General features: G+C 39.8%; 3 protein-coding genes and 1 long non-coding RNA gene across 7 annotated transcripts; 2 read left to right on the forward strand and 2 right to left on the reverse strand.

The window, feature by feature from the left end:
• LOC130146704 (uncharacterized) lies at positions 1–16,529 on the forward strand. Its single transcript, XR_008820985.1, has 3 exons — positions 1–82; positions 3,130–3,201; positions 16,437–16,529. It is a non-coding gene; the product is annotated as an uncharacterized LOC130146704 (long non-coding RNA).
• Positions 3,557–7,247, reverse strand: RBP7 (retinol binding protein 7). Its single transcript, XM_056333141.1, has 4 exons — positions 7,123–7,247; positions 4,482–4,660; positions 4,116–4,217; positions 3,557–3,788 (listed from the first exon to the last, which is right to left on the reverse strand). The coding sequence occupies exons 1-4, from the start codon at positions 7,193–7,195 to the stop codon at positions 3,738–3,740; spliced, it is 405 nt and encodes a 134-aa protein (XP_056189116.1). The 5' UTR covers positions 7,196–7,247; the 3' UTR covers positions 3,557–3,737.
• NMNAT1 (nicotinamide nucleotide adenylyltransferase 1) lies at positions 10,828–18,614 on the reverse strand. Of its 2 annotated transcripts, none has more exons than XM_056333135.1 (5): positions 18,463–18,614; positions 15,042–15,216; positions 14,433–14,616; positions 13,603–13,748; positions 10,828–12,307 (listed from the first exon to the last, which is right to left on the reverse strand). In XM_056333135.1, the coding sequence occupies exons 2-5, from the start codon at positions 15,163–15,165 to the stop codon at positions 11,907–11,909; spliced, it is 855 nt and encodes a 284-aa protein (XP_056189110.1). In that variant the 5' UTR covers positions 15,166–15,216; positions 18,463–18,614; the 3' UTR covers positions 10,828–11,906. The 2 variants fall into 2 exon arrangements, with proteins under 2 accessions (XP_056189110.1, XP_056189111.1); XM_056333136.1 differs by lacking the exon at positions 18,463–18,614 and adding an exon at positions 18,125–18,238.
• LZIC (leucine zipper and CTNNBIP1 domain containing) lies at positions 18,131–26,776 on the forward strand. Of its 3 annotated transcripts, none has more exons than XM_056333137.1 (7): positions 18,131–18,245; positions 18,811–18,953; positions 20,044–20,179; positions 21,257–21,355; positions 22,028–22,123; positions 23,911–23,992; positions 25,440–26,776. In XM_056333137.1, the coding sequence occupies exons 2-7, from the start codon at positions 18,853–18,855 to the stop codon at positions 25,496–25,498; spliced, it is 573 nt and encodes a 190-aa protein (XP_056189112.1). In that variant the 5' UTR covers positions 18,131–18,245; positions 18,811–18,852; the 3' UTR covers positions 25,499–26,776. The 3 variants fall into 3 exon arrangements, with proteins under 3 accessions (XP_056189112.1, XP_056189113.1, XP_056189115.1); XM_056333138.1 differs by lacking the exon at positions 18,131–18,245 and adding an exon at positions 18,404–18,428; XM_056333140.1 differs by lacking the exon at positions 18,131–18,245 and having other exon boundaries at positions 20,001–20,179.
• Positions 26,777–27,087: the final 311 nt, after the last annotated feature.

Below are 27,087 nucleotides of genomic sequence, written 5' to 3' on the forward strand. Positions count from 1 at the left end.
GCCCGGGCGAAGGGCGGATAGGAGCGGGTTGGCCGGTGGCGGGTGTGTTGCTGCTTGCGCGGAGGCGGGACCAGTGCTGCAGGTACGGGTCTCGCTGCTGCAGCTGGGCTGCTGAAGCGTCCCCGGTTTCCCGGGGCCGTACGTGCTTCGCTCCCTGACGGTGTTCGCCCGCCTCCCTGACCGAGCGGTTTCTGTGTAACCGCGGCGGTCTGTGAGGTACCGAGGGACAGCGAAGGCGCCAAGCCCCCAGCGAGCGCTGGCCCTTAGCCTTTGCTAGGTGTAGTTTCAACCCGAGGTATTTTTCTCCCTTTCTTCTGTAAAAACACAAGCTTTTTTGCACTAGATCTTTCATTACACCACTAAATATATTTTTGTGAAAGATAATGATCTTTTCCTCCTTTTTTACCTCGCACTCAAAATGAAACTCCAGTAAGAAACAGCTAGGGTCTGTGTTGATTGTAAGCAGATGTTCACTAGCAACTCTGCCTGTTTGATCGGTTGTAATGCACGTAGCTGACAAAAGGATTTTGAGAAGTTGCTCTTTCGGAAGAGAATTAAAAAAAAACGGAAAAAAAAATGGGTGGCAGGGTGGGGAGTTGCATCAGCAGCTTTTTTGCCCCTGGATGAGCAGAACCTCCGACTCAGGTTTGAGTCAGGTGTGAAGAGCTCCATAGGAGGGAAGAGCAGCAGGGTGTTAGGTGGGAAGCAAACTGGTCTGTGTGAGCAAAGGGTAGAATTAAGACATATTTCCATAAGCACTGCAAATAATTATAAAGCAATAACATCGGTTGGGGTGGGTTTTTTTTGTTTTCATGTGTATTTGAGGAAGATAGGATGTTTGATCTTGTGTTTCACTATACATTTTCTTTAATGTACTATAGTGATGTAAAGGTGTTTGAACAGAAACAATGTTTTTGGTGACTTAACCAAGGTGCCCAGAATGGGAAACAAATTATTTTATAAATAATTGGATCACATAATTGCTGGTCTTTTTGTAGAATGCATTCTATTGTTACCTTTATTTTTTAGCTTTTGTTTCATTTTGTGTTTCTTTATCTTCTTGGGATTATGTTTCATTTTGTTGTTTTTTTCCAGCAGACTTGGGGCTATAAACAAAGTTGGGGCTATAAAAAAAGCACAGGCTTATGTGATTTCATTTGCTGGTTTCTTCTTATGCTAAAATGTTGGCTTGTTCCATATTACATAGTCATTGCACAGAATAGCATGCAAGAAAATTATTAGGAGGCTACACACAAATGTATGTCTTAAAAGCCTTTGAGTAAAAGTTAGTAACCTTAAAGGTACTGCTGATGATACCAGGGGAAAGTGTTACATGCTGTTTAGAAGTACTCTGTGTAAGTCTGTCAGAAAGACCAACTTTTAGAAACAATAATAACAAGCTAATACAACGCCTTACATTTTTATCTATGACTTTTATAACTTTTCTTTTTTCATATCATCATTAGAGAAAGTATTTGAGAGTTTGTGAATCCTGGCTGTTCTTTTGGTTTTTCATTGTCTACTTGAACTATTGTAGAACCCAGAAGGCAACACATTTCTTCTATTCACCTAATTATAAAGTACTTTCACATGCAGCTGGCGTACCTTAAAAACATTATAATGCACCTGGTCTGCAGTTGCACTAAAAAAGCCTCAGAGGCTGGTTTATGAAAAAGTTTCACCATCAAAGCAGTAGTGCAAGATAATTGGTCTGAAACACCTTTGAGTGCTTCTCTGGGGAGGTTTGTTGTTGTCCTTCAGTTCTGTAGTTCAAGTACGTATCTTCCTGGCAAAGGCTACCTCAAAGTCCCTGTCTGTCCCTGTCCCCCGGCTTCCAGAACATGTGACTGCTCCCTTTCTATTTCATCTTTTCATCATGCATTCCAAAATGTTTAAATTGTATTTTGTGAAAGCATGTGAATAGGTTACCATATAAATGAAATTAGGATAAGCAGTTTTGGCACTAGTAGCTTCTCTCATCCTCAAGATCTCCAAAGCATCCTCAAGCAAGTTCTGCATCACATTATCTGCTTTCAGATTGGCAATTTGAAGGAGGAAAGTAGCAATAAGAAAAGTAGTATCACTGCTGATAATAACCCTTCTATATTTCTAACAGTAAGGACTTAGTAATGCATTATTACACCTCTAGTCACACAGGTTTCCAAGCATCAGGTTTTCCTGGTTTCTACTTGGACCCTTTCTTCGTACTCACAGAGTTCTTAAGGTCACCATTGCCTTTCTGTATTGCTTCTCATGCATATCTTATGGAGCGCACAGCCTAAAAGCTGTGGGGGTTGAGACTAACTGCAATATTTAACGCTTTAATTACTGGTGTTAGGAACCTCTACAATTTAAATAAAGATGCAGTACGTTCCAGAGGTGCCATCTAGTGGAACAGCAAAGTCTGCGTGGTTGTTGCTGTGTATTGCTGAGATGCGACAGAGCAGGTCTGCTGCATGGATTTGTTATTTATATTATAATAACATGGTAATAGTAATTTTGTTTTCGAATAAATGAAAACTTATCAGTTCCAGAAGGAAGACACTGTCAGGATCCATAAACACCAGGCATTTTACTGCCAGTGCCCCAAATTTCCCTAACCGTCTAAAAAATAATAGTTCTTTTCTTCATGATTTGGCAACTACCTTAAATTTACATAGGCCTGTAGTAATTGTAAGGAGTATGCCCTCCACACTTCAACAAATTTTGTCTGCCTCTGGTGGCAGCTTTAAGAATTTAGAACTGACACCAAGTATCAGAAGGGTAGTGCTACTAATGTTTTTAAATGTCATTGGTTACGTTAGAATTTTTTTCCTCATAGAAAGTAATTAAGTTACTAAGATTAAGCTAGATTAATCACACTCTCTTTCCACTAGCAATAAGATACCTGCAATATTAGTGTTACCAACAATAGGCAGCAACTCATTTCACATGTAGCTACCAAGTTGATCTGACCACTTCCATGTGTTTACAGGAGACAGAATAAAACTTACTTCTGTATGCAAGATTACACAAGGTCAAAAAGAAAATCATTTAACCTAAATGAACAAATGTATGCAAATAAATCTTAAGTGAAGAAGCATTGTTTTCACTCTGTATATGTGCTTATAGTGTTCAGTTATTTTGCAGACTGGAATCTACATGGATTACTCTGACCCATCTTCACTGTTCTGGGATTTGATCACAGGCTCGTTTCCTCTGGTAAGCTGAACTTAATTTTATTTTTGAGAACAAAGCAGCTGTGGTGCAATATAGGACCTTACATTACACATTTAAGATACAAGTGGAGTTAACTAGTAGTCTGCATCTTAAAGGGAAGCATTTTGAATAATAAATCTGTATCCTTTGTAGTCATCTTCACTTCTCTGCCATCATTCCTCCTCTGTTTTGTTTGATGTTGGCATGCCCCTTTAGAAAAGCCACCTTTTCTTGGTTTGAATTACAGTTGGTTAATTAGAGACCCAAACCATATCACCTATGTTTTGGGTTGGGTTTTTTTTCCCCATCCAAAAAGACATTCAGAAGTCAGGTACTTAAGACTGGTTTAAGGCATTTATTAGCAAAAATCAGATCTTTAACACTGGCAACAGCAGACTTATTTCCTGAGCCAGAAACATCAGCCCATTTAGGTTAATAGGTGCAAGGAATCAGTTCTTGTCCGTACAGCCATCACTGGACATGAGGATGTGTAGTCCTAGTATATAGCTGTCTCTCCATGTAGGAACTAGTACACATACTCAAGCTCTCTTGAAGACCTGTTTACATACTTGATTCTCACAACGAAGCTCCTACCAAAAATAAAACCAGACAGAAATATAAATGTTTATAGTAATCAAAGGAACAGCTTCTAAAGGTGAACACAAATCCCTTGCCATGACTAGTGACCACCACTGTGCCACCATGCTAAGTTATGCTTAACATTCTGAATTTAACTATATGTTACAGTGAAACAATGAAGTTGTTCCAGGTAAACTAAAATCAAAGTATCACGTACTCACCATGTACCATTCCGTTACAAATACTACAGAACTAGAAGATGACTTGTGCACGCCATGACCGCGTTATAGATCTTATTTTTGTCAGAGACCAAATTAGTAGAAATCTGAAGTAAATACCAGGTGGAGGTCATCTCCTTCAAGCCAGTGAGTCCAGCCCCTGTTCTTTTTCTCTCCAGTCTGGATACAGACAAGTCTGTCATTTTCCCAGGTAACTAGGCTCTGTGAAAGAGGAAACAAAAAAGTGTATCTGTAGGTCTTGGTCTCAGTTCTGCGGTATACTCATAGACAATGTCCTTTTTTCTTGGATAAAAGGGACGTAAATACTGCTCCTGAGGGAAAGTGAGACTCTTTGTCCACCTTGGGCTCCTACCTCTGCATTGCATTACAAGTAGTGTTTTTGGAACAATTTCAGCTCAAGTAGCTGGACTGATCATGGCATCTTAATTTTGTCACAGCCTCTTCATTTTATATATTCAGCCTTACCTTGCATTTTCTGTTATCCAGGCCTTTATTATCTTCTTCAAACTCTTCTCCAACTTTGAACTGAAGCAAATAATCTCTGAATGTGCTAGTGGTATGGATATAAAATGAATCACCATCTTGTTTGATCACTTTCTGAGGCTTCAGCATTTTTGCTATCTTGCGTGTTGCAAAGTCAATACCTTGGACAGGAGGCAAAAAGGTCAGAGTGGTATTTATCACCAGCCATTTTGACAGCCAGGACTTAACCTTTTTTTGCCACTAGAAGCATTTCTTAGATAGCGTGACCTGCTATGCACAGTTTTGTTGCTTGGTTGGGTTTTTGGTTTTGCTTTTTTTTGTTGTTGTGAGGGGTTTTTTTGTTTAAAGCTGTATTGTTACAATGACACAGTCACATTTTGTACATTTTACTCTTTGGAAACCAGTTTACTCTGTTGTTACCCAATTCCTATGCAAGATTTCTAAGACTTTGAATCAGAAGAATTCTTTTAACATTTGGGGAGAGTTGGTTTGCCCCCCACAGACACCCCAGGCTTGATCTCAGATTTACCCCCTGCTTAGCTAGAGGGTATAGTTAAGGGCTGTCCTCATCCTTTGTCAGAGGAAAGGCATGATGTAAATTCACAAGAAATCTTTGCACACTCTACCTTAAAAAGGGTAAAATGAAGGGCAGTCCTAAAATGAATTACTTGGGCTTGTTTTCAGGACATGCCACTTAGACTTTTTAAGTGCACCTAGAAAAGTCACACCTGTCAAAAGATTTCCTGGTTATCTGTAATGATCAGTCACCTGTAACAGAATCCTTGTGTTCTTGGTAATACTGAGCTAAAGTGCTTGTAGGTTTTTTCTATTTGTCTAACAAATGTTTGTTTCATTAAAGGAATGGGCCTTTGGCAGGCAACTGGATTACATTGCATCCCAATAGTATGCTCAGAGTTAGGGTTTCAGGAAGGGGAATGGGTAAAATGGGAAGCTGTGTCTTAATTTAGTAGTTTTCATCACCTAGATTAAAACTGACATTTCATAGGACTGCTAGAAGTTTCTCGCTTTGTGCAGGCTGGGCTTGTGATTTTCTTAACAGGGTGCGTTCAGCGACCATGTGTTGAACCATCTGGCTCACGCAGGCTGTGTTTGAAGTGGGACGTCGTTACTGTATGCATTAAAGAAGTGCCAGAATCTGTCAGTCATGTTTTTACAGGGTTACCAGTTTATTTTAGCATAGAGTACTGGCAACAGCCACACACATTAAGCCTTAACATGGTCATAAAAATGTTTAAATATAAACTACTTACAAATCTACTTTTTAGAGGTAGGTATTAAAGTGAAGGAGGGACTAGGCTTGGAATAGCTATGTCCTTATCCATAATCCTCTAGTTACTCAGCTGGTCGGATATTAGCCTCCTCACTCTACCTACCCTGGCAGAAAAGTTTTTCATTCTAGCTCTAACAATATTGATTTCAGTCCTTGTTTTTTTCAGGATCCTGGCAACCAAGCAGGAATAATTAAAGATGGGTTGTAAATCATCAACAGGATTCTTTGCCTTTACTTCTAATAAGTTCCCCCAATTACATTCTGAAAACAAAGTACATTTTTCACAAGATTGGTAATTGCATTTCACTAAAGAAGCCCTTTACTTAGTTCGACAATGTTTATTATCAGGGAACAATCAGAATCTCTATTCCATTTGAAGACAACACATTAAGAGTTTATTACTTTGTATTCAGACAGAGGAATAAATTCTCATTATGGGAGCACCCTTTCTTTTTTTCTAATTGCTAACACAGTGGGATTAGAAATAGAGAAGAGTTCTTTCACCATGTTAAAGACACCAGCTAGACAATTGAAGTAGGTCACCCAGCGTCGCCCAGCATAGATAACAGCCAGAAAACAGATTTCATTCTAGTTGTGTATACAATAACCAGCAAGGGACACTGGTGGTCATTAGTTTACGTAAGTCAAAAAGGTCGAAAGGGGTAGGAGAGGCAGGGAGAAGAGAAGACAGCACACAAGGTTGCCTGCTGTTGCAGTCTGCAGTGAGCTTTGTACAAGAAGCTAATAAAGTACCAGTAACTTCCTTAGTTCCCCATAAAAGCACCGTTAACCTCTCTCTATAAAACATCTGAGCAAGGTAAGAGGTTTGCTTCAAGCACTGCAGGAAAGGGACAATTAGAGAGACTTATCAACAAGTCACAGCAATGAGAGAAGTATTTTGTAAGCTGTTTAAAGATAAATGACACCAAGCTAACCAACTGCCTGGAAGTGGAAAATACCCAAGTGCTTTTTTGTTGTTGTTGTTCCTTGGCATTTAATTAACTGTAGATGTAGGTTCTTGTATGTGCTCAAAAGCAAGAGAAATTGAGTGGACAGGGCAAACTCTTCCCTGGCTCTGTTGAAAGCTGTTAAAAATTCCACTTTTAATAATTATTAGGCTGAGAAATTCCCGAGAGCTGCAATGACACTTGGGTAACATGCTAAAGTATAGTTAATGCTGGCTGTTTATCAATAAGCAAAGATCCTTCCATTGTTTTGCAGAGGAAAAAAAAAACCTCAGCAGTATCTAGGTTTTAGAACTCAGACTGTTAAAATTCAGGAAGACCCTTACAGGGGAAGGGATGAAGGATAGAACTGGGTATTTTCACCTACCTAAGGCCACCATGTAACCTTCAAAGTTGTCATTGCTGAAAAGGATCCAGGTTCCACTGAAATCCACAGGCATTGCCAGACTGTGGATGGAAGTTGCAGTTAACCTCTGACCAAAAAGCAAAATGAAGGAGTGGTTGTCTAACCAGGCTTTATATAAGGAAGACTGTGGGTGGGATCACATCCCGGAGCCTTTCTGATGGAGGGGAAGGGTACTCTTGCTGGCCCAATAGGTGAGAGGGTATTTGTAGATCAGCTTCTGTTGTGTTGGAGGGAAAAGTTCACAGTTTCTGAAATCTTTTTGTGGAGCAAATGTTAACAGCCCAGGAGTCACAATGCGAATGAAAAACTGGTTTAAACTGTGTCTATCTTGTATGCATTAAAGGGAATCATGGTCAGATGTCATTACTAGAATTCACTGCATGTTTATTAGATCTGTGGCTTTATGCTCTGAAATCTACCTATTTGTAGAAAAGGTGATCTACCCGTGGTAAATACATGCTATATTTGAACAGGCAGGGATTGACTTAAACTGTGGATGGTATAATATCAGCACATTTTAAAGCAGTACCTATGACACAGTGATAGAGATAAGTGTTCTATCTTGTTGGTTTATGTCTGGAGCAAATAGTAGGCAACATCACTGTCTAGTGGTTGTAGCAGAAAAATGAAAGACAAAGCTTGTTTGTGTATGTTATTCCCTGATGTGACTCTTAACCCTGCTCTGCTATGCCACAGTTTAACTATTTGTGTTCTGGTTTCTTTAATGCTGTTAGTTGTGTCCTAGTTAAATGAACATACATGTACAAGATTCTTTATTTTCTCAGATGCCTTACCAGCCAGAAAGTTTGTGTAACAGATGGGCTTGAAACAGCAGATCCAGAGGCCTGAGCTCTGCTCCCAGTTCTGCAACTCTGTATTAGTCAGTTTTCTTAGATGGGAAAGAGGACCAATACCTGTTCTTGCAATCCACTTTCAACTCCTAAAAATGGCCAATAATAAATTCAAAAAATACCCTAGTGTATACAGAAGACATAGCTCCCCACTTCATTTTTTACTCTTGACACATACAGTAAAGGAGAGATGATACAGAAGTTATTCCCATTGATGCTTTATTAGATGCTATGCATTGTGGCAGAGCATATAGGGAGTAGAGCACCAGATGCAGCAGGCAAGTTTCAATGTTGGACTTTTATCTTCGCCTAAGAAGTGAAAGAAATCTCTTAAGTGATGACTCAGCAATGTGTTTTAAAAAGTGAATAAAGAACGCTTGACTTCAAAGAGAAAGAGTATGTAAGGAATTTGGAAGTAAGATTTTATTGGAAGATACGTGACTCTCCAATCTTTTCCAATTCCTCCATATGTGGCTACTTTTTGTAAACTGTATGCCTTAATGTCACAATTTACTAAGGGAGAAAAATGAATTTCATAATCCTGGACAACTAGACACTCTAGAATTGCTACGTACAGGAGAGCTAGATAACTTTCTACCTCAGTTTCCTCATCAATAAAATGGGGAAAACAATCAATCCCGAAGTCACAGGCATGTTTTGAGCATTAGCTTGATCACACATTTGAAGTGTGGAACAGTAATGAGCACCATAATGAAGGTTATATTAAAAGAAAAACCTGAAATTGATGGGCAAGGGAAGTCTTATCTGTGTTGCTACCATAGTAAAAATGGAATTTGGTGTTCTGAATCTTGAATGAGGACACTCACCTATGGCTACTACATTTATCTGTTTACTGACTTGGGTTAGGCTGAATTAAAAAGACAGTATTTTGCAGAGAGAATTAAGCTTCCCTGAACTTTAGCTACATTTTTGGAGCTGACAGTTTGACCTGTATGACTCACAGAATCAGGCGAGTAGGAAATTAGGACGTCAAAGCTTGTTTCCTGTTTGCAGATGGGTATTGTTCTCTAACCTGTACTAAACTAGGAATGGCACAGGGAAATGCAAATTAATGCTTCCCCTGGTCTCAAACAGTAACATTTCACCCATAATTTGTTATTACGATGTTATGGTAGTAAAGCACTGTTGCAACACTGACTGTTCCAAGTAAAGAGAAGTCGGTACTTGGATAAATCCTGTGTAAAAAGCCTGGATATTACATTTTAACTAAAAATTAAGATTATGCAAACTCTCTGGGATGTGGTGCTGCTTTCTGTAAATCAGTACTTAACTAACCAAGACTTATAAAGGGTACTAGGGTTACTATTTCAAGGCTCAGCTGAAGAATTGCCTATGGGACTTTTTGTTAGAACTGCTGAGTGCACTGGCCACATCCTATGATGTTTCATTTCTTTCTCCCTTACAAATTCCCAATTTTCTTTTTCTGGAAATAATTTTTTTCTATTTCTATCTTAATTGCTGTGCAGCACTGAGCATCTAACACATTCCATTATGGATATGGCCTTGTTACAGAAGTAGATGAAGTGTTAAAACTAGTAAAAGAAAAGATCCATATTCAGCAGTTAGTGTAATCTTTGAACAATGTTCTGTTTTGTATAGACATAACTGTACTGACATCACTCTACCTACTTCAAAATCACGGTCATCAGGCATCAGATTTCGCTAATAACAGATGACTCAAATTAGCATGTTACATGCAGTCTGTTTTATTGAAAGACCCACCACACATAACTACATTAAAACCTAGTGAAATACAACTGTTTAAAGAACAAAGCTTTATAAAACCTCCTATTGAATTTGCAGTTTCTCTAGAATTACACAAACTGCACCAACACACACCAGCATCATTATTTAAAGTGCAGTTTTGCTCCGAAAAGTGACCACATAAAAATAGGGTGCTTTCCCATTAGAAGAATCTGCTCTGTTTATTCAGAAGCACACAGGCTGACTTGGTTGCTGAAAAGAATTGTCAGTCATAAGACAGACAGCAAGCAAAACAGATCTTGTTCTTTCCTGTGCATCATCAATAACACAGTTATCTTCAATCAGCTATGGCAATTTGATTGCTAAGGTGTCACAGGGGGCATAATTTATCCTTGGGTACCTGTATTACTATTGATGATGAATGAACTCAGCCTCATTATCAAAGGACAGTAAGCTTGCCTGTACTCCAGGGGGGGAAGTGGCAAACCAAGCACATGTGATACAGGAATCAAGAAAAAAAAAATAACCTAAGGATCCTTGATGCTATTTTCTGTCACAATGCAGTTACAGATGCACTTTGAAGTTGTGCCTTGATTTGACTACACTAATCTTGTAGATTCTCTGTAGATAGTCACATTCATAGGCTGGAACTAGTAGAACACAGAGTTTTAGTGTATGGTAATTGCAGATTTTCATGTGGGGCTCCAAGTTTGCTTGCCTGATGCTATCTCCACTGTGGGTTACAGGTTGTCCCAACAGCATCACCATTTCCCTGCTGGATTTTATATGAGCCTTGCAGGCCCTAGGGCCACTCATGATGTTCTGTGTTTGGCTTCTGGCTTTCAGGCTCCCCCTAAGCTCCTAGGGAAGCTCAGACCTCTGCCTCGGCTCTTTGGGGATCTTCTGCCCAGGGAAGGATGACAGGCTGTCACAGGTATGATCCTGGAACTTGTCCCAGGTTCTAGACTTGCCCAACAGCATCTAGGCTTCCTACCCTGAAAGTCTCATGTTCTGCTGGATTTGTTGATCTGAAAAATGTGAACAGAGTCATCTCATGGAGATCGTACAAAAAGGCTGTTGATCCATTAGGTAGCATCTTGGAAACACTGACATTTTTAATAAGGCATGTGATCCAGACAAAAATAGGATGACGGCAAATATAGGGAGGTAGAGTTCTATCACATGACATTCACAGTGCCTCTAGTTTATATTCAGATAATACAGACAATATACCATTAGACTGAAACCCAAGTTTCTAGCAATGGAAAACATTTCACTGATGTACAGTCTTAATATCCTACCATTTCTTCTCAACTCCAGTTACAGAAAACAATTCTGCTATACACATTTGTGTGAAATATTTTTTTGGCTCAGAAGTAAAAGCTCATTCATCACTTGAAATAAAGGGACAACTGTCTGAGAATCAGTGCAATGATACTATTAATTTATATCCATTAAATCAATGGCTCTAAACCAGTTTTCTGAAGTAGGTCTGTCCTTCCACGTGAAACAGCGCTGAGCTTAATGTACAGTTCTGGAAACATGACTTGCAAAGTAAAGCACAAGGCATTTCTGGGAGCAAATTGCATGATGGCAGACAAACAGGCTGCATATTTGAAAGGCAGGGGGCTCAAAGCATGGTATATCTACCACCACTTCACTTAGGAATAAATTTTTCCCTTCTAGGACAGAGCTAAATAATTTCTCTGAGGTGCACAACATGTTGGCAAATAAAAAAAAAGTTATATAGGCTTACTATCAGTAAGTGGTACATTTTGAAATTAAATTACTTTGTTAAGACACTGCAAGTAAAAATATTTGTGTTAGTATTTTATAAATAGCAGAGCAGTCTGAGTGAAAACTAATCAGAACCCTTTTGTTTGTTAATTTGTAATTCTCATATGCAAGTGTGAATTCTTATACTTAGTTCACTGCACTGTGACAAAATGTTTAAATGTGAAAATCTTATTGAGTTTAAAAAAAGACTGTGTAGGTCCAATTATTAAGTGCACCAAACCTCAACAGCAATTAGGTATGTACTAAAGCCACAGAATTAGCCCACTATCTACTTTAAAAAAAGACAAACAGAACCCCTAATCCCTAAACTTGACATTTTCTGGTACTGAACTAGCTTTTTTTCACAGCTGAAAGTGAGTTGTATAGTGCCTCTTAGTTCTTGGAATCACTTGCATGTTTCTGTAAGGGAGCCAAGATAACCCCAGCATTCCTGTCTTCACTCTCTAGACTATACAGATTGTTTTTTTCTATGTATGCTTGAACTACATCAGGTACCAGGTAACGAATGCTGTGGCCCCTCCGCAGTGCTCTTCTAATCTTGGTGGATGAAATGTCATTTGTGATCCATTCTTCCACAAGGTGAATGTTGTTCTTATGTTTCCACAAAATATCAGATTCATAGATGAATTTCTGAACGCTGTTTCCAGCCCTACTTATGCATACAAGGCCATGATTTTCCACAATTTCAGTGATGTCCTCCAGCTTCCACAGATTGGGGATCCCAAATGATTCCAGCATGTCACTTCCACAAAGCAGTTTAACCTGTGGGACACCTTAAAAAGAAAAATAAGTGAGCAACAGGACTTGGTTTAGGCCACTAGATTTCAGCTAACTTGATGGGGGCGTTTAATTTCTAGGCTACCTCAGTGTATCTTTGGTTAAGATGAGACAATGGAATGAAATAAAAGATTCAGAGTATAGAGTTTATAATTAGTAGTCTCAATACAGGAGTTCTCTGAAAAAAGGTTATGGGATTCTTTTCCTTCAAAAGGACTGGAAAATAAACTCTCATATGCTTATTTAGCCTTGGGCTGAATCAATCACTATGATGATCAAAGTGAAAGAAAATATAGAGAAAATTCCAGAATAGGTAAGTATAAAAGGATACCGTAATGCTTGTAAAACTTTTATCTGATATTCCATAGAACTACAGAAGAGGCGCTAACTTTCACAGGACAGGGGGCATAGGGGATTATGTAAAAGGGAAGAAAATATGACTGAGAAAACCCCAACCCATAGACTAGGTGACCTGACTTCAGCGGGACTCTGTTCCGTACTATGTTTTAGAGGGAATCTAGAGAAGCACGTTGACAGAAACTGCTTTAAAGTAATGGAAGCAAAACAGACTGCTACAGATTTGCAGCTTCCAGTAATGTCACAGGGTGGTAGGAATATAGTAAAACACCTGTCAACACAATACGAAAAAAACCTGCCTGATGCTGTTTGTCTTTTCTTTGAAAGCATTTTCATTAAACAGCTATCAGTTAAACAGTAGAATTTGGAAAGGTTCAAGGGAAGAAGTCAAGAGAGAAGTCAAGATTTCCTAATATAAAGGATTAAGATGGTCGTTATGCAAGGCCGTTCAAATATTGTACAAGTATGTGTAACTGTACACGTCAAGCTAAAGAACTAAAATTAACATCTAAAAGCAGTATGCCAAATAAATGCTACCTAAAATTACAAGGCCAAACTGTTGTATAAAGTTTAAATTACAATTTTAAATGATCCTGTACCCAGATAAATTTTGAATTTCAGGTCTTAATCCTGTCCTTTCTTCAGAAAATTATGATCCAAAATTCTCAGCTGTAACTGCAGTTTAGCAAAGTTCTGTAGCTAAACAGATGGCTTAGACCTTTCGAATTTCTATTACCTTGACTATTTTTCATGTCCTATATATTTTACCCTTACAGTCATCTTGTTACGAAGCTTTATGCTGTGGGATCTAAGGGAATAAACTTACTCAGTGAAATCAGAACCAAGAACTAGCATAAAAAAAAGTTACTCATCAGTGCAATTCCCTGGAAATAGCAAGTATTGTTTAAGCAGTAAATTTGCAAACAGACTTAACTTTTTACATCTGGACTCTGATTTTTCTTTTTAATGGGGTCATGCCTATTTGGTTCCTGCTTCCTCTTCCGTCCTGGCTTTGTTAAAGGTATAGCATTCTGCAGACTGTTGGTGGGATCAGGGGATAAAAGCTTTTGATGATGGTACCTGCAAAACAGACGTATTTTAGGTATTTTAAACATGTTGGAGAATACAGAGAAGAGTATGGCCTAATAAATAATCTATCAGTACTTCCTCCTGCAGTACATTGGCAGACATTCATCCAGGAACTGATCTGCTGGAAAAGGGACTTATGAAACCTGGGTCATAAGATATTCAAAGTGCAAAGATGTCAAAGCAACAACTACCAGGTTGATTTGATGGGGTTTTTTTAATAAAAAATTGTTTTAAAAAGAACCACCTCAGTGAAGTAGCAGTGACCGAAAGTAAAAACCATAAAACTTAAAAGATTCTCCTTCAGACAGTTCTCATGCCAGCCTTTGAATACACGAATGGGCAGCACAGCACCCTCGGAATCAAATGAGGGAACCGCGTGCAGTGTGCCTACCCTATACTAGTCTCTTGCCATTCCTTGTGAATACCTTCTCAGCATAAAAACTGACTAAAGCCTAAGAAAACATGTATCTTAAAAACTGTTCACAGGCTTATTTTTTGTACATTTATGGTAGACTCTTTCATTTACAATGCTCATATAAATAGTACTTCTGAATTCACTGAGTCTATTCGTATGATTTGAGGTTAGCCTGTTATTATTCTAATTTGTTAGAGCTAACGTCATTCCTTATCCTTCTATAGGTTCTTGAGACTTTTTAGAGTTTGGCTGAAGAATACCTTAAAACTTTTAGTGTTTCCAACCACTCGCTCTGGCTGCTTTCCCAGTCATCAACTTCTACCCAATCTGAGTTTTTTGTAGCTAGTTTTGCCATAGTTACTCGGTGATATGCACTGATCAGACCTTTCTTCTTATATGCATCGCCTACTGGTGAAATTATTCCTTTGACTACTTTGTATTTTCCTGTGGAAAAAACACATCACACAAGAACATGAGAAGTGGTTGAGCAGATGTTACTTCCACTGTATTGTATTTAAACTATTACATAATCATTATTCACTGCAATCTCTAAGAACCAGCCCAGTGGAAAAGTACAGTACACTTCTGCCATTGTGCAAGGTAAAGATCTAGTAAGATACATTAGAAAGACTACAAAACTCACGCTTTAGCTCATTAGAATCAGTAATAAGCAACACATATATAAGACTGTTCTCTCACATATTTGGCCTGCGTGATTTTGTATGATACATACATGTGTGCTAGCTTCAATATCTAATTAGTATTTCCAAAAAGATCTGTCACTGTCAAACAGGCATTCATATACACAACGTATTCACCTTAATTCTAGTTATCAGAGCTGTTCTGAATTATATAAATTATCACCCTACCTGTTTCATCGAAGTAGTCTTTAGCCAGCTCAAATAGCCTTAGATGCATGTTGGTAATGGGATTGAAGGACCCACAGGCCAGCAGTACTACTTCAGTCTTCTTGTCAGGTTCTTCCATAGCCATTCCTTGCAGCTACAGAGCCAAGTGGAGAATGTTGGTGCTCATTACCAGCCACTGCAAGAAGAGATGAGATCAAAAAGTAGTTAACACTTATCTGTTCTGCCAATAAGCAGATTTTAAGGTAAAATTAAACAGTGTATTTTCCCTCCATCAACATCGAGCCTGTGATTGTTCATGTGACCCTGCATTTTTAAGAGATTAAACCTACCACCTCTAGTTCTTTCTGCTTATCTCTGGATAGAGGGATAGGAGCAAGGAGCTGAGACAACGGTGGCATTACATTGCAGAAAGGAGGATAATTCTGTGGGCTTCAGAAATCAAGGATGTAGAGAAAAGTGAGCATGCTAGGAAGAAAACATATGTAATAAATAAGTGAACCCAAATTTGCCTTGCCCACATATTATCACAGTGGCTGCAATTTCCTCCTAGATGCAAGAGGAAACATCTTTAAAAATGGAATCACTGAAAACAAGCTGCTTGCCTGAAGAGAGGACAGTGTACTGCCCATTCTGAAGAAAAGCAGCTCATGCAGAAAAACTTCATGAGGAGAGATTATTTGTCCTAATTGCAGGACAAACTTTGTTAGAACAGTGCAGGTTTTTTAAGATGTCAGCCAACTGCCAAGAGACACATCTGCAGGGAACTTTCTTAACTTCCTTACTTCTAGTGCTTGCAGGGGGGAATAGAATATCCTATGACAGTTCCCAGTGCTGCTACTATAAACTGTAGTGAATCTATACAGCAAAATCTATAAAATTACCATTATATTTTATGAAATTCTGGAGGAGAGGAGGGGTAACATTTCTTCATTTGGGATTTATTTGCATTTTACATGCTTTTGGTATGTGGGAAGGGAGTACTATGGACTAAATGTGAAATCTACTTTGTGTTGCAGAAAGTAAGTGGTAGGTATACTAGTGGAACAGATGACAGAAGAATAGTGAATAAAAAAAAGTTCAGTAAAAGCTGCAATACCGATTATTATTTTTTTCTTTTTTAAAAATACAACAGCGCTGTTCCAATTTTGAACTTTACTTTCAGAAAGCTGCTTAACAGTTGCTGAAAATAAGGAAATGTCACTACTCTTTCATTTCTCCTCACACTGCATGGATTTTTTTTTTTTTTCTCAGTGTTCTTTTCTTTCATGAGAACATTCTGGCTTGGCAAGATGGTTTCCCTTAGCAAATGAAAACTGGAATATGTTATGGGCCATTCTTCTGCTGTGTTTGAGACATCTGTGTCTAGCACTGAATAGTCTGCCATTGTTTCTACAGCAACATCACTGGAAAGATCCCACAAGGTCACCCTCGGATTCTGTCTCCTTTACAAAGAAGCTGAGTGAACTTTGCAGTCGCCACAGCGGTGAGGTATCACAGCTAAACCTTAACAGCTACTATGTACTAACATCAAATAGCCCTTGAATAAAAAGAAGTCGTCCAAGGCTTCACATCTTGCAAGTGTTAGTACTTTTCTGTGCTTTCAAGAGTTTCACAAACTTTTAAAATATTCTTTATTACTGCAGAGTAGTTCAGCATTTGAAGGGTTTGGTGTTAACTTGGAATGCAGTCTTCACAAGGGCATCAGCTAGAAGAGTTACTATGGGAACAGGCAAGGAAAGGAGTTAGACTTGCCTTTGTAATTCATAAAGCCCTACTTTCTAAAGAAAGTGGCTCATGCTGCAAATTTGAAAAGGGCCGATTTTTTCCTTTTTTAAAAAAAAAGCAAGGGCAAAATTAATAGTAAATTTTAAGATTAAAATATATAGGGCCTTTTCTGGAGTTAGTCAAATGTCCTTCATGCTGCTAGCTAGTCTTACAATCTTCAGAAACAGGCAATTATTGCATCATAAACTCACCTTGTAGTGCTTCATATCTGCATAGAAATTGAGAATATAGATGTAATAATTTGCACATACCCTCAGTTTCCTAATTTGTATCGACATCCTCTGCCTATCGCTGTTTTCACAGAAAAAAAAGCTGCATGGTTGATGGGGAGAGCAGAGGAAATGGCAGAGGCATCATGACACGGGTACCTTTGCTGTTATGCCATCCCTGTAACCAACACAGCACCATCAGGGCCAGGATCTATTTTGTATGAAATGACCTTCATAGAGCTCCAACTTTTTGGGAAAGGCTATAAAACTTGCAAATCCCAGGAGAGAAAAAGACAGCTGGATTCCAGTGATGAGTGAAGCCCAGACACTGCCCGAGCTGTGGGTACACAGAGATATGCCTATTCTCACTGTATAATAATGTAAGTAAGTTTTGATGAATTATCTGTAATTTGGCACTGCCTGACACAGCTCTATTGCAGTTCAACCACAAGGTCCAAACTAGCAGCCCAGCTCCTACTATACAGAGATGAAGATCTGCATGCAGGTGTTCAGTTTTACAAAACTGAGCAGTCTTAAAATAATTAGTGCTATCTTATGCCAAATCCTAAATGAAATAATAGTAACGCCTCTCTACAGAGACTTAAGATGGAGAAACAAAGTAAAGTGGCCTTCACTCACATTCTCTCTAAGAATGGGACATCCTGGATCATTTTCCCTTCTTCTTCAGAAGGAAAAATGAGGTGCCCCGTGATGTACTCCTTTATGTAGATGCTTATATATAATCTCTTCGTGCTTATACCTGATCTTACCGGTGTTTAGTGTGTACTACTTGCAGTCCAGCTAGCGCTTAGCTGGATTTGGCATGCATTCGCAGCAAGAAAAATCGGGTACGCCTACAGCAGGTTTTGGGGTGGCTCTGGAAACCAACCCGCGCTCCTGCGGGTGAGCAGCTGCGGCCCCTCGCTGAAACTGCCGGGAACGCCACACAGCAGACCTGCAGCGCGCAGGCCGCAGGCAGCCCTGGCACGCTCGGCCCGCACGCGGCCCCGCCGCCGCCGCCGCCGCCCCCGCCCGCCAGGCCCCGCCGCCGCCCGCCAGGCCCCGCCGCGCCCCGCCGCCCGCGCTTACCGCCGGGGCCGCCCGCCAGCCGCGCGCGGAGGGGCCCGCGCTCCCATTGGCCCGGCCGCGCCGGAAGCGGCGCCCGGCGGAGGCGGCCGCTGCCCCTGGGCTCCCGTAGCGGCCTGCCCGGGTGAGGCGGCGCGGCCTGCGCGGTGGGCGGCTCTGCCCGCGGGGGCCAGCCGCGGGGAGGGGGGGAGCGCTGGGGGTGCCCGCGGCCCCGCTGCCCCTGCCCGGTGCCGCTCTCGCACCCTTGCGGCGGGGCGGCTGGCGGCTATGCCGGCGGCTGCGGGGGGGCGTGGGGTGCCCGCAGCCGGTGGGTGTCGAAGGTGTCGGTGTGTTTCGGGCACCTGTCTCCGGGTGGGGGCTCCTCAGCAGCCCCCCGAGGGGCCCTGGAGGGGCAGACACGGCTGTTCCCTGTAGCGGGGCCTCCGTATTTCAGCGGGCGCTGCTGGGGGCGAAGCCTGCCGGGCCGTACGTGCTGGGGCTGCTGGAGTGGCTGCCTCGCGAGCCGCGTCGTGCCGCCGGGGCAAGCGCTGTGGAGCAGCCGCACGGTTCCGTGCCCGCTGCGCGGATTTCCGAGTGTTGCCATCAGCCGTGCCATCGTCAGCATAACGCATTATTTTCTTGATACTTGGAGTGTTTTAAAGTAAGTCTCAAGCTGCTGACACACAACAATAAAATGTTCTTTCTCCTAGGAATGTCACATAACAACTGAAAATTTCGTGTGGAAACAGAAAATGGCTTCAAGAGGAACAACAGAGACCAGTAAACTGAAACAAAACTTGGAAGAACAGTTGGATAGGTTAATGCAGCAGCTTCAAGATCTGGATGAATGCAGGTAATAAAAATAGATGCTTTCTGCTTACGTGGTAGTGTTTTCCTTAAGTGGTTGGCAGAAGAAAGTGGTACCTTTCAAATATCTGTCGGGGTTTCTGTTTTACTTTATGTTTTTTAAATTAGATAGGATGTTTGTGTTAGATATTTAAAAATTGTCTTTAAAAAAACTTTTTATTAAGATCGTTCTATTATCTTCTTGAGGAAAAGGCAGACAGAAATACTCTTACTGTTTTGAAGTTCTGTACTTCATTGGGATTTTTTAACTTAAGAGCTGTTCACAGAATTCACAACTTTCATATGGGCTTTTTTAACAGCAGTTACCAAATAGCTTTTGCTTCTGTTTTGTTTTGTCTTGCAACTGTGGATGTTTGGATTTGGGGTTTGGTTTGGTTTTTTGTAGTTTGTCTAACATTTTCACATGGGTTTTTTGTATGATTTTGTGTTAGGTTTTTGTGGGCTAATAAAATTTAAGACAGACAATTACCAGAAAAAAGGATTTTTTTTCTATTTTAGTATTTGTACTTAACTTCTCGTGTGGTCTTAGATACTTTCTTTGACTGTAATTCTAACTTTTCCAAGTAGTATGATTTTTTTTTCAAGAACAGCTATACCTGCTAAGGGTTGATAGTGCCGTTCTTTGAGTTGGGCAAGGTTTAGACAGCAGGATCAGTTGAAGATCCTGAATAACTTGGTGGTTTCTGGGTGAGGAGGTAGAGTTCTCAGATAATTTCACTCATTGCAACTTTGAGCAAAACTATCTCTCTGCATGTTTTTATTGAGATCCAAAATACACTTTTATATATTGCACCAAGTGTCGAGTATCTCATAGTTGTCAGGGCCTTTTTAATGTAAGCGACTTCATACAAACAACACAAGTGCATGGGTGGCTAGGAGGTAGTGTAAAACCAGGAAAACTACACATTAGATTAATAACAGCTAACAGGGCTAGAGCAGAGTAAACTGAGGCGATGCGAATGTTTTTATTGCTGTCTGAGGAAGCATGCTTCATGGTATTCCCTGATGTTCTTTTCTCCATGATACATCTCAGGTTTAATCCTATCAATTAATGTATCTTACTGGATCCCCTTTAGAGAGGAACTAGATGCGGATGAGTATGAAGAGACCAAAAAAGAAACTCTAGAACAACTGAGGGAGTTCAATGACTCTCTGAAGAAGATTATGTCTGGAGATATGACTTTGGTGGATGAGCTCAGCGGGATGCAACTGGTAAGGATGATGTGTGACTAGAAATAGTTCACGTTCTACCTGGACTCAGTGAAGAGAATAGTTACAAGTGGTTCATTATAATTTTTAGGCAGGCATGTGTTGGAAGCTAGATAGATTATCTATCTAATGTTTTTATTATTTAATATATGTGTACATATAAAGACCTGGTTAGGTCTCTTCATTTTAAAAGGAAAAGAAATGTTGAGGCATTATAACCATAACATTGTAGAAGAAACTGTGGGAAATTGCAGGGACTAGATATATCGGATCCTTAATATTAGAAATAGTACAAATTAATATAAAAGGTGTGAGGGATGATCCAGGGCAATATATATATCATGAGAAATAAAAGTTCATGCCTGTTCGTTAGAAAGCATAAAGATAGCATTTCCTGTGTCCTTACTGCTGGTTTGCATTTGAGAGTCATACCAGTCCAGAGGAAAAGGCTGTAGGAGTGACTGTGTAACTTGTAAGTTCTGTAGTGAATTGGTCTTATTTTATGCTGAGTTCCAAACTTTTGACCTATTTTCTCTTTTCAAATGTTTAATTTAGAGCATGATTTGTTCCAAGTTTTAGGGTTTTGTTTCCAGAGAGATCTTGGATTTGTCCAAACATGATTAAATCTCACCACAGTTATAATAGCTTTGGTACTCCATACAGGGTTTTGAATAACAGTAGGAGGTTTGCCTCATCATTACTTACATTCTGTTTCCCTTTAGAAGAGCTGTAATCATCAGTGTGGGCATTAAAACTGCAAAAGATAGCATAGCACATCCACTTGTGATTTGCTAATACCAGGAAGACATTGGAAATTATTAGAAATTAAGACCTGGACTGTAATGAAAAGTTTCACAGCTCTTTTGCAGTGTAGTTGCACGAGTTAGTGGATTTTTCAAGCTATGCATAAAATTAATTTTTTTTTTCCATCTCACTTCCATGGTTATACAAAAAAAGAAAAGCTCTGTAGCAGATAATGCAGAGGACTCTAATGATGGTTTCCAGCCTTCAATAATCTTTGTCATTCATCTATAACTTGAGACACCATTAGTTCTGGACATTCTTGCTCTTTCCTTGTAGGCAATACAAGCAGCCATCAGCCAAGCATTCAAAACTCCAGAAGTAATTAGAATGTTTGCAAAGAAACAACCAAGGCAATTGAGGACAAGGCTGGCAGAGGTAAAGGTTTCTGTTTTACTGTAAAAACTGTTCATTTGAGCTAGACTGATGTAAATATGTAATGATCGCAAGGAGAGCACCAAGTGTTTTAGAAAACTTGGTGCAGCATCATAAGGAGATAGAGAAGTTCTGTTTCAGAATTTGGTGTTAAATGTTTATTGAGGTAATGGGAACAACGATGTGTATTTCTGGAATTATATTCTGTCTTACTGCTTCAAAACAAAAATGGGATTAACAGATAATGAACTAACTGCAAATACAAAATCTGAAGAGTATGAATATGTACTTGTGCCGGGGCTGGAGAGTGCACTTGATGTTTCGGAGGTCTAGCCTGAACTTGAGATCCAGATAAAGTTAAATGAAGTCTGATTCCTCCATGTATCAGTGGTATGTGAATACATAGTTTTGAATGAAGAGCAGTCTTTGATTAAAAGGTTTCAAGTTTGGAGAAAACAAGAATGCTAAGGTTAGGTGCAAAAAATATTTGCAGAACGTTCAGAAAAACTTTACAGCTATCTTTTAAATTATAGGTAGCTTCGTCCCTTATTTCTGTGGGTACCTTGCTAACTGATGGATGATATTTTTAGGCTGTTGCATTTCTCATGCTGTTGTGTTGAGTGAAACTAACGGGAAGCTTATAAATCCTGACTTATTTTCCCCCTTGGTATACAGATGGATCGAGACTTAATGATTGGGAAGTTGGAACGAAACCTGTACACGCAGCAGAAAGTGGAAATCCTGACTGCCCTCAGAAAGCTTGATGAGAAGGTAAGGTGTTGATGTGATAGGTAGGTGTGTAGAGATTTCAGTCTGTTGAAGAGGAATTTGAAATCATTCAAGAAATTACAACTTCTGTTTATCAGCAAATGATAAAATGCATCTTGCTTTTGTAGTACATAAATGTCCTTCCATTTTCATGCTCAGCTTTCTGAAGCACTCACTACTGAACACATATCAAATAGTATTGTACGTTTATATAAGGTTATTTCTACTTTAAAATGCTCTCTGCGGTGGGTCATGTGAATGAATCACATATAAACTGATATGAGTATGGTATTTATAAAAGCTACAAAATAATTCTTTTACTGGCTAACTACCACTGCTGTACCTGGCAGGAACTATCCAGGGCTTTTGACATACGCTGAGCTTTACTTAGGTTTGTATTAGTGATAATACACCTCTTGGTGTAAGATAAATAAATTGGAGAGGTGAGTGATAAACCAATTGTTTCCCCAATGAGTCCATCAGTGGCAGAAGAGTCCCTGGGTTTTACCACTAGAGGGAGGAAGCGAAGTTGTTATTTTTGTGGCTGGTATGTGAAGAAAATGGGTTCCTGTGGATCTCTGTACTTAGATGTCCTTAGGAAATGAAGGATTATAATGGAAAGGATCAAATGCAGTACTTAAAGGAGTTTTATTCCAAGTAGATGACGTGAGCAAATGCTTTCCTTCAAAATATTTTTATTGCTTGACTGTCAGAGAAGAAAGTATTTTGGAAATAGGTTAAAAGGCTAGTTAAGATTGTGAACTGCATGCATGAAGATACCCTGGCATGAGTTCCTTGCATCACTTCAGACAAGCCACTTTACCACATTTTGATGTAATCTCTTTATCTTTTAAAATGATCAGTAACCTACTTCACTGAGGACTGCTAGGGTAGTAGTTTTACATCTGTACTGAATGTGAAAAATTGTAAATGTTACCTGTTTGTCTGCACAATACTGCAGAATGTTGAGTAGTTAGATGCTTGCTTATGAAGCACAGAAAAGGCAGGTAATTTAATACTTTTTCCTTCATTCCAACATAATTCTGAATGCCTGTACCTAATTTTTATATTTTTAATAAATAAACTGACACAAACACTGTGGACAGTGTGACACACTTAGGCTTTGATTTAATAAGGATATATATCTGAGGCTACTTAAATGAGCAAGTTTTAACTTGGAATATCTGAACCTCCCAAATGTAGGTTACTAGTTCATTATTGTAAATACTTTATGGGCATCTGTCACAAGGCATCAGAGCACATAGTAAAAGCAAAACATACATGTGCAAAGAGAACCGTTTCTAGGTCACTGACTCTTAACGTGGTCAGAAGCTGGTAGTGACTGCATATTTTTGCTTTCCTCAGCTGATGATAGGAAGTGAGCTTTGATCCTCATTGCTGTATTGACCACATGACAAAAAAAGTAATTGACATCCTTTGCATAATTTTGGTACAGAGGTACAGTGTGACCGTTTAATCAAAAATTGTCACTGGAGATCAGCTTGAAACTTAGTGCTGCATGTAGAAGCATGTCTGACGTTGCATTTGCTGTCCTTCCTGGGCTGACAGGAACCATTGAGGAAAAAAAACTCAGTGGTAGGGGAGTAGCTTGCATTTTTACTTTGGCTTTTAAAATGTTAGGTAACGGTGCTGCTTAAAAACTTCAAATTGATGTAACCTGTCATAGTTCATGTATATGCCCATGTAGACAGTGGGGATTACAGTGGTGGGAATATGCACACAAAGTTAAGGTACTGAGTTCATAGTTGGTGGCCTTTTTTTTTTTTTAGCTCACTGCAGATGATGAGACATTCTTGTCAACAAATGCTGGTACAGCTCTGAGCCAGTTTGAGAGAGTCTCAACTGACCTTGGTAAGTTTTCCTTCTCGTACCTTCCAATTTCTTTGCCTCATTGAACAATGACTAATAGGAATACTTGTGATTCCCCTATGAAAGAGAAAATTCAAACAAAAGATTTATGCCATTAAACTTGGTGTACATTTTTCTGTTTTATTAACAATGAAACTCTGATACACTATCTACAAGAAAAAAGTAAGGCAGCAGATCCAGTGCCAAATGTCCATAAAATGCCAAGTGTTGCCCTTAATGCTGAAGGCTTGAATGGTCTGCCTCAAGCAGAGATGCTGCTCTTAGTTAAATACAGATCTTTTTTGCATTAATGACTCTCTTAAGGAGAGCCTTCTCCTTTGCTTGATGCAGAGAATTCAGCAATTATTGGCATGTTGTCAAAATGGAGCTTCAAAGCACTGTTCTTGCCATAATGGTGTCATAACTAATCATATTTACAAGACCAAAAGCTTAGGTATAATATGCATTAAATAAACACAACAGTTCATTCTAGCATTACAGTTAGAACTGTGATGAAAGAACTATGAATGGCAGGAATGTGCCAGACTAGGTCAGAGTACAAATAAACTGTCTCTGTGACCTACCTTTCAGTACCGCTCTTCCTGAGAGTGTAAGAACCCTTTTTGTTCAGAAGGGTACTTCATTAGAAGCTCTGCGTGTGTGTGGTGGGTTGACCTTGGCTGGACACCAAGTGCCCACCAAGCCGCTCTCTCTCAGTCCCCCTCCTCAGCAGGACAGGAGAAGAAAATAGAACTAAAAACTCATGGGTCAAAATAAAGGCAGTTCAATAAAGAAAAGCAAAGACTGTGCACAGAAGCAAAGGAAAACAAAAAGATGTATTCTCTGCTTCCCATCAGCAGGCGATGTCCAGCCCACTGTCTGGGAAGTAGGGCCTCAGCAGATGTAGCGGTTCCTTTGGAAGACAAATGCCTTAATAACTAATTCCTCACCTGCTCCTTTCTCCTGGCTTTTATTGCTGAGCATGGTGTCATGGTATGGGCTGTCCCTCTGGTCAGTTTGGGTCAGCTGGTTGAGTCACAGCAGGTCCTGGCTATGTCCCTTTCCAGCGTCTTGCCCACCCCAAGCCTACGGGCCTTTGGGGACAAGACAGCCTCCATGCTGTGCCAGCACTGCTCAGCAGTAGCCAGAACAGGGGTGTGTCACCAGCGCTCTTCTAGCTACTGATGCGAAGCACAGCACTAGGAGAGCTGCTGTAGGGAAAGTTAACTGCATGCCAGCCAGGCCCAGTGCAACATGGCTGGTTTCAGACCTGTCAAGCCAGTATGTCTCCTTTTTTTTTTTTTTTTTTTTAATTAGCTCAAGCGTTCTGCTTTTCACATGGTAGGTTTGATTTTTATTTTTTTTTCCATCTCAAATATTTTGCTGGATTCTGTATACAAGGGCATTTGCAATTTCTACTAATACTGACAATGTTTTTCTCCCCTCATAGGATCAGGAGACAAAGTCTTTGCTCTAGCAAGTTTTGAAGTAGAAAAGGCAAAGCAATGAAGAGGTGCGTGAGGCTTGTGTCTCTCCAGTTATCAGCAGCATTGGACTTCTCATAGTGCATTTGTTTTTGATATGTTGAAAAAAAGAAAAGCAAAAAATACCCCAACAAACAAACCCTAAATCATTTGGGTTCTTAACCAGAAGATATGAAGTAAACAGCCTTAAGTGCACTTTGGAACCTTGGTGTCTGTACTCCTTAGTAATACGAGTTCTGAGGCTGAACACTAAGTGGTACTCTAAAAACAAAAGCACGGTATGACTGTCTTGGGAAAGGATCGGCTATTTTGAACTTACCTAAATGTGTATTTCTCTAACTATTAAAACATAATCTTTTTGCATGTGGTTGTAGCAAGCAGATCGTTCTCAGGAGCAGTCCTAATGAGTGGAGCGGTTTTTTGGGTGATTCTTCACATTGCTCTCAAGTTGTCTTAATTTTTGTCTGGACTCCCTACTAAGTAGTTTATAGTAGGAATGCATTGAAGCTTTGAAAAATTGACGTAGTTTATTTGAAATGCCATCTTTCTACAAACTGTTTGCAGAAGGACCAAAATGAGTCTGTGTGCTGATCATTGGCCCTTAGCTGCTTGTTTGCTGTGTGTGTGAATGGGCACCATTGTGTCCTAGCCTTGACTGACAAACAATGGAAGCCCTGTAGGGAGGCTTCTGGAGTAATTTAACCTTGCATATTGAAATGGCAGGGAATTGCTAGGAAATGGCAATGAGAAGCCCTGTCTGTGACCTCTTACTTCAGCTCTGGGTGTATATCTACATGCTACCATTATTTCCCAGTATTTCTGAGAGAGCACAAAATAGCTTGCAAGTAGAAACAAGTTTCAAAAGGGGTGAAAAGCTCTCATTACATGATCGGTGCAAGTGTTGCTCGTCTATTTATCAGATGGTGGTCTTGTGGAGAGGGGAGGGTCTGTGCCTCCACTGCGAAGTTAGAATCCTGAATAATTTCAGGGTGTAGGAGGATTTATAATCTCATTTTGTTGAATTTTTAGCTCCTGAGTGTGGAGAAACTACTTGGGACTCTAGATGTGTGTTTAACTTCCTGAGAAACTATTTTTTGTAAAATCAATATTGGGTATCTTCAGTTCTTAAAGTAGTGACTGCTTCACACTGTAATTCAGTAGGTGTTAGCATTTTGTCTGAGCTAATTGGAAGCCTGTATTTCACTGAAACTTTTTTAGCTTGAGAAATGTGCATTTCAGATCTGCTCTACCCTTGGTATATATTCAGGTGTCGATCTAATGATATTGGCACCCCCACCCCCCACCCCCAGAAAAAAAGGCATTTCTTAATTGAATTTCATACTTGTTCCCCTTCTTATTTTACTACCAGCTAGAGAAAAGGGGAAAAGTAAACAACTTCTAGATGTAAAAAAAAGGTGAGGGGGCAGCATTAAATAAAAACCCACCTTCATGCAAAAAAAATATAATTTCCATCTATTTCTGTGCAAAAATAGTTCAAACATTAGCAGTTTTGGGTCCTTTGGACTATATGTTTTAATAGGGAGTTAGCACTTCCTTTCTTTGCAGAGCTTCAGAAGTGGAGGAAGCGTTATGAAATCTCATTGGCAGAAGAAG

This window comes from Falco biarmicus, chromosome 3 (genome assembly GCF_023638135.1).
Source record: "Falco biarmicus isolate bFalBia1 chromosome 3, bFalBia1.pri, whole genome shotgun sequence".
Classification (NCBI taxonomy): domain Eukaryota; kingdom Metazoa; phylum Chordata; class Aves; order Falconiformes; family Falconidae; genus Falco; species Falco biarmicus.

Bases quoted from the DNA above. Each gene is read 5' to 3' on its own strand.
- LZIC (XM_056333137.1), top strand. From the start codon at position 18,853: ATGGCTTCAAGAGGAACAACAGAGACCAGTAAACTGAAACAAAACTTG. The intron at 20,180-21,256 runs GTAAGGATGATG...CTTTCCTTGTAG, and splicing joins AGCTCAGCGGGATGCAACTG to GCAATACAAGCAGCCATCAG. The intron at 21,356-22,027 runs GTAAAGGTTTCT...CTTGGTATACAG, and splicing joins TGAGGACAAGGCTGGCAGAG to ATGGATCGAGACTTAATGAT.
- NMNAT1 (XM_056333135.1), bottom strand. From the start codon at position 15,165: ATGGCTATGGAAGAACCTGACAAGAAGACTGAAGTAGTACTGCTGGCC. The intron at 13,749-14,432 runs GTATTCTTCAGC...TCTGTTTTGCAG, and splicing joins GAAACACTAAAAGTTTTAAG to GTACCATCATCAAAAGCTTT. The intron at 12,308-13,602 runs GTTAAGTCTGTT...TTTCTTTTTAAG, and splicing joins TCAGAGTCCAGATGTAAAAA to GTGTCCCACAGGTTAAACTG.
- RBP7 (XM_056333141.1), bottom strand. From the start codon at position 7,195: ATGCCTGTGGATTTCAGTGGAACCTGGATCCTTTTCAGCAATGACAAC. The intron at 4,661-7,122 runs GTAGGTGAAAAT...CTCCTGTCCAAG, and splicing joins AGGTTACATGGTGGCCTTAG to GTATTGACTTTGCAACACGC. The intron at 3,789-4,115 runs GTATTTACTTCA...TATTTTTGGTAG, and splicing joins AAGGAGATGACCTCCACCTG to GAGCTTCGTTGTGAGAATCA.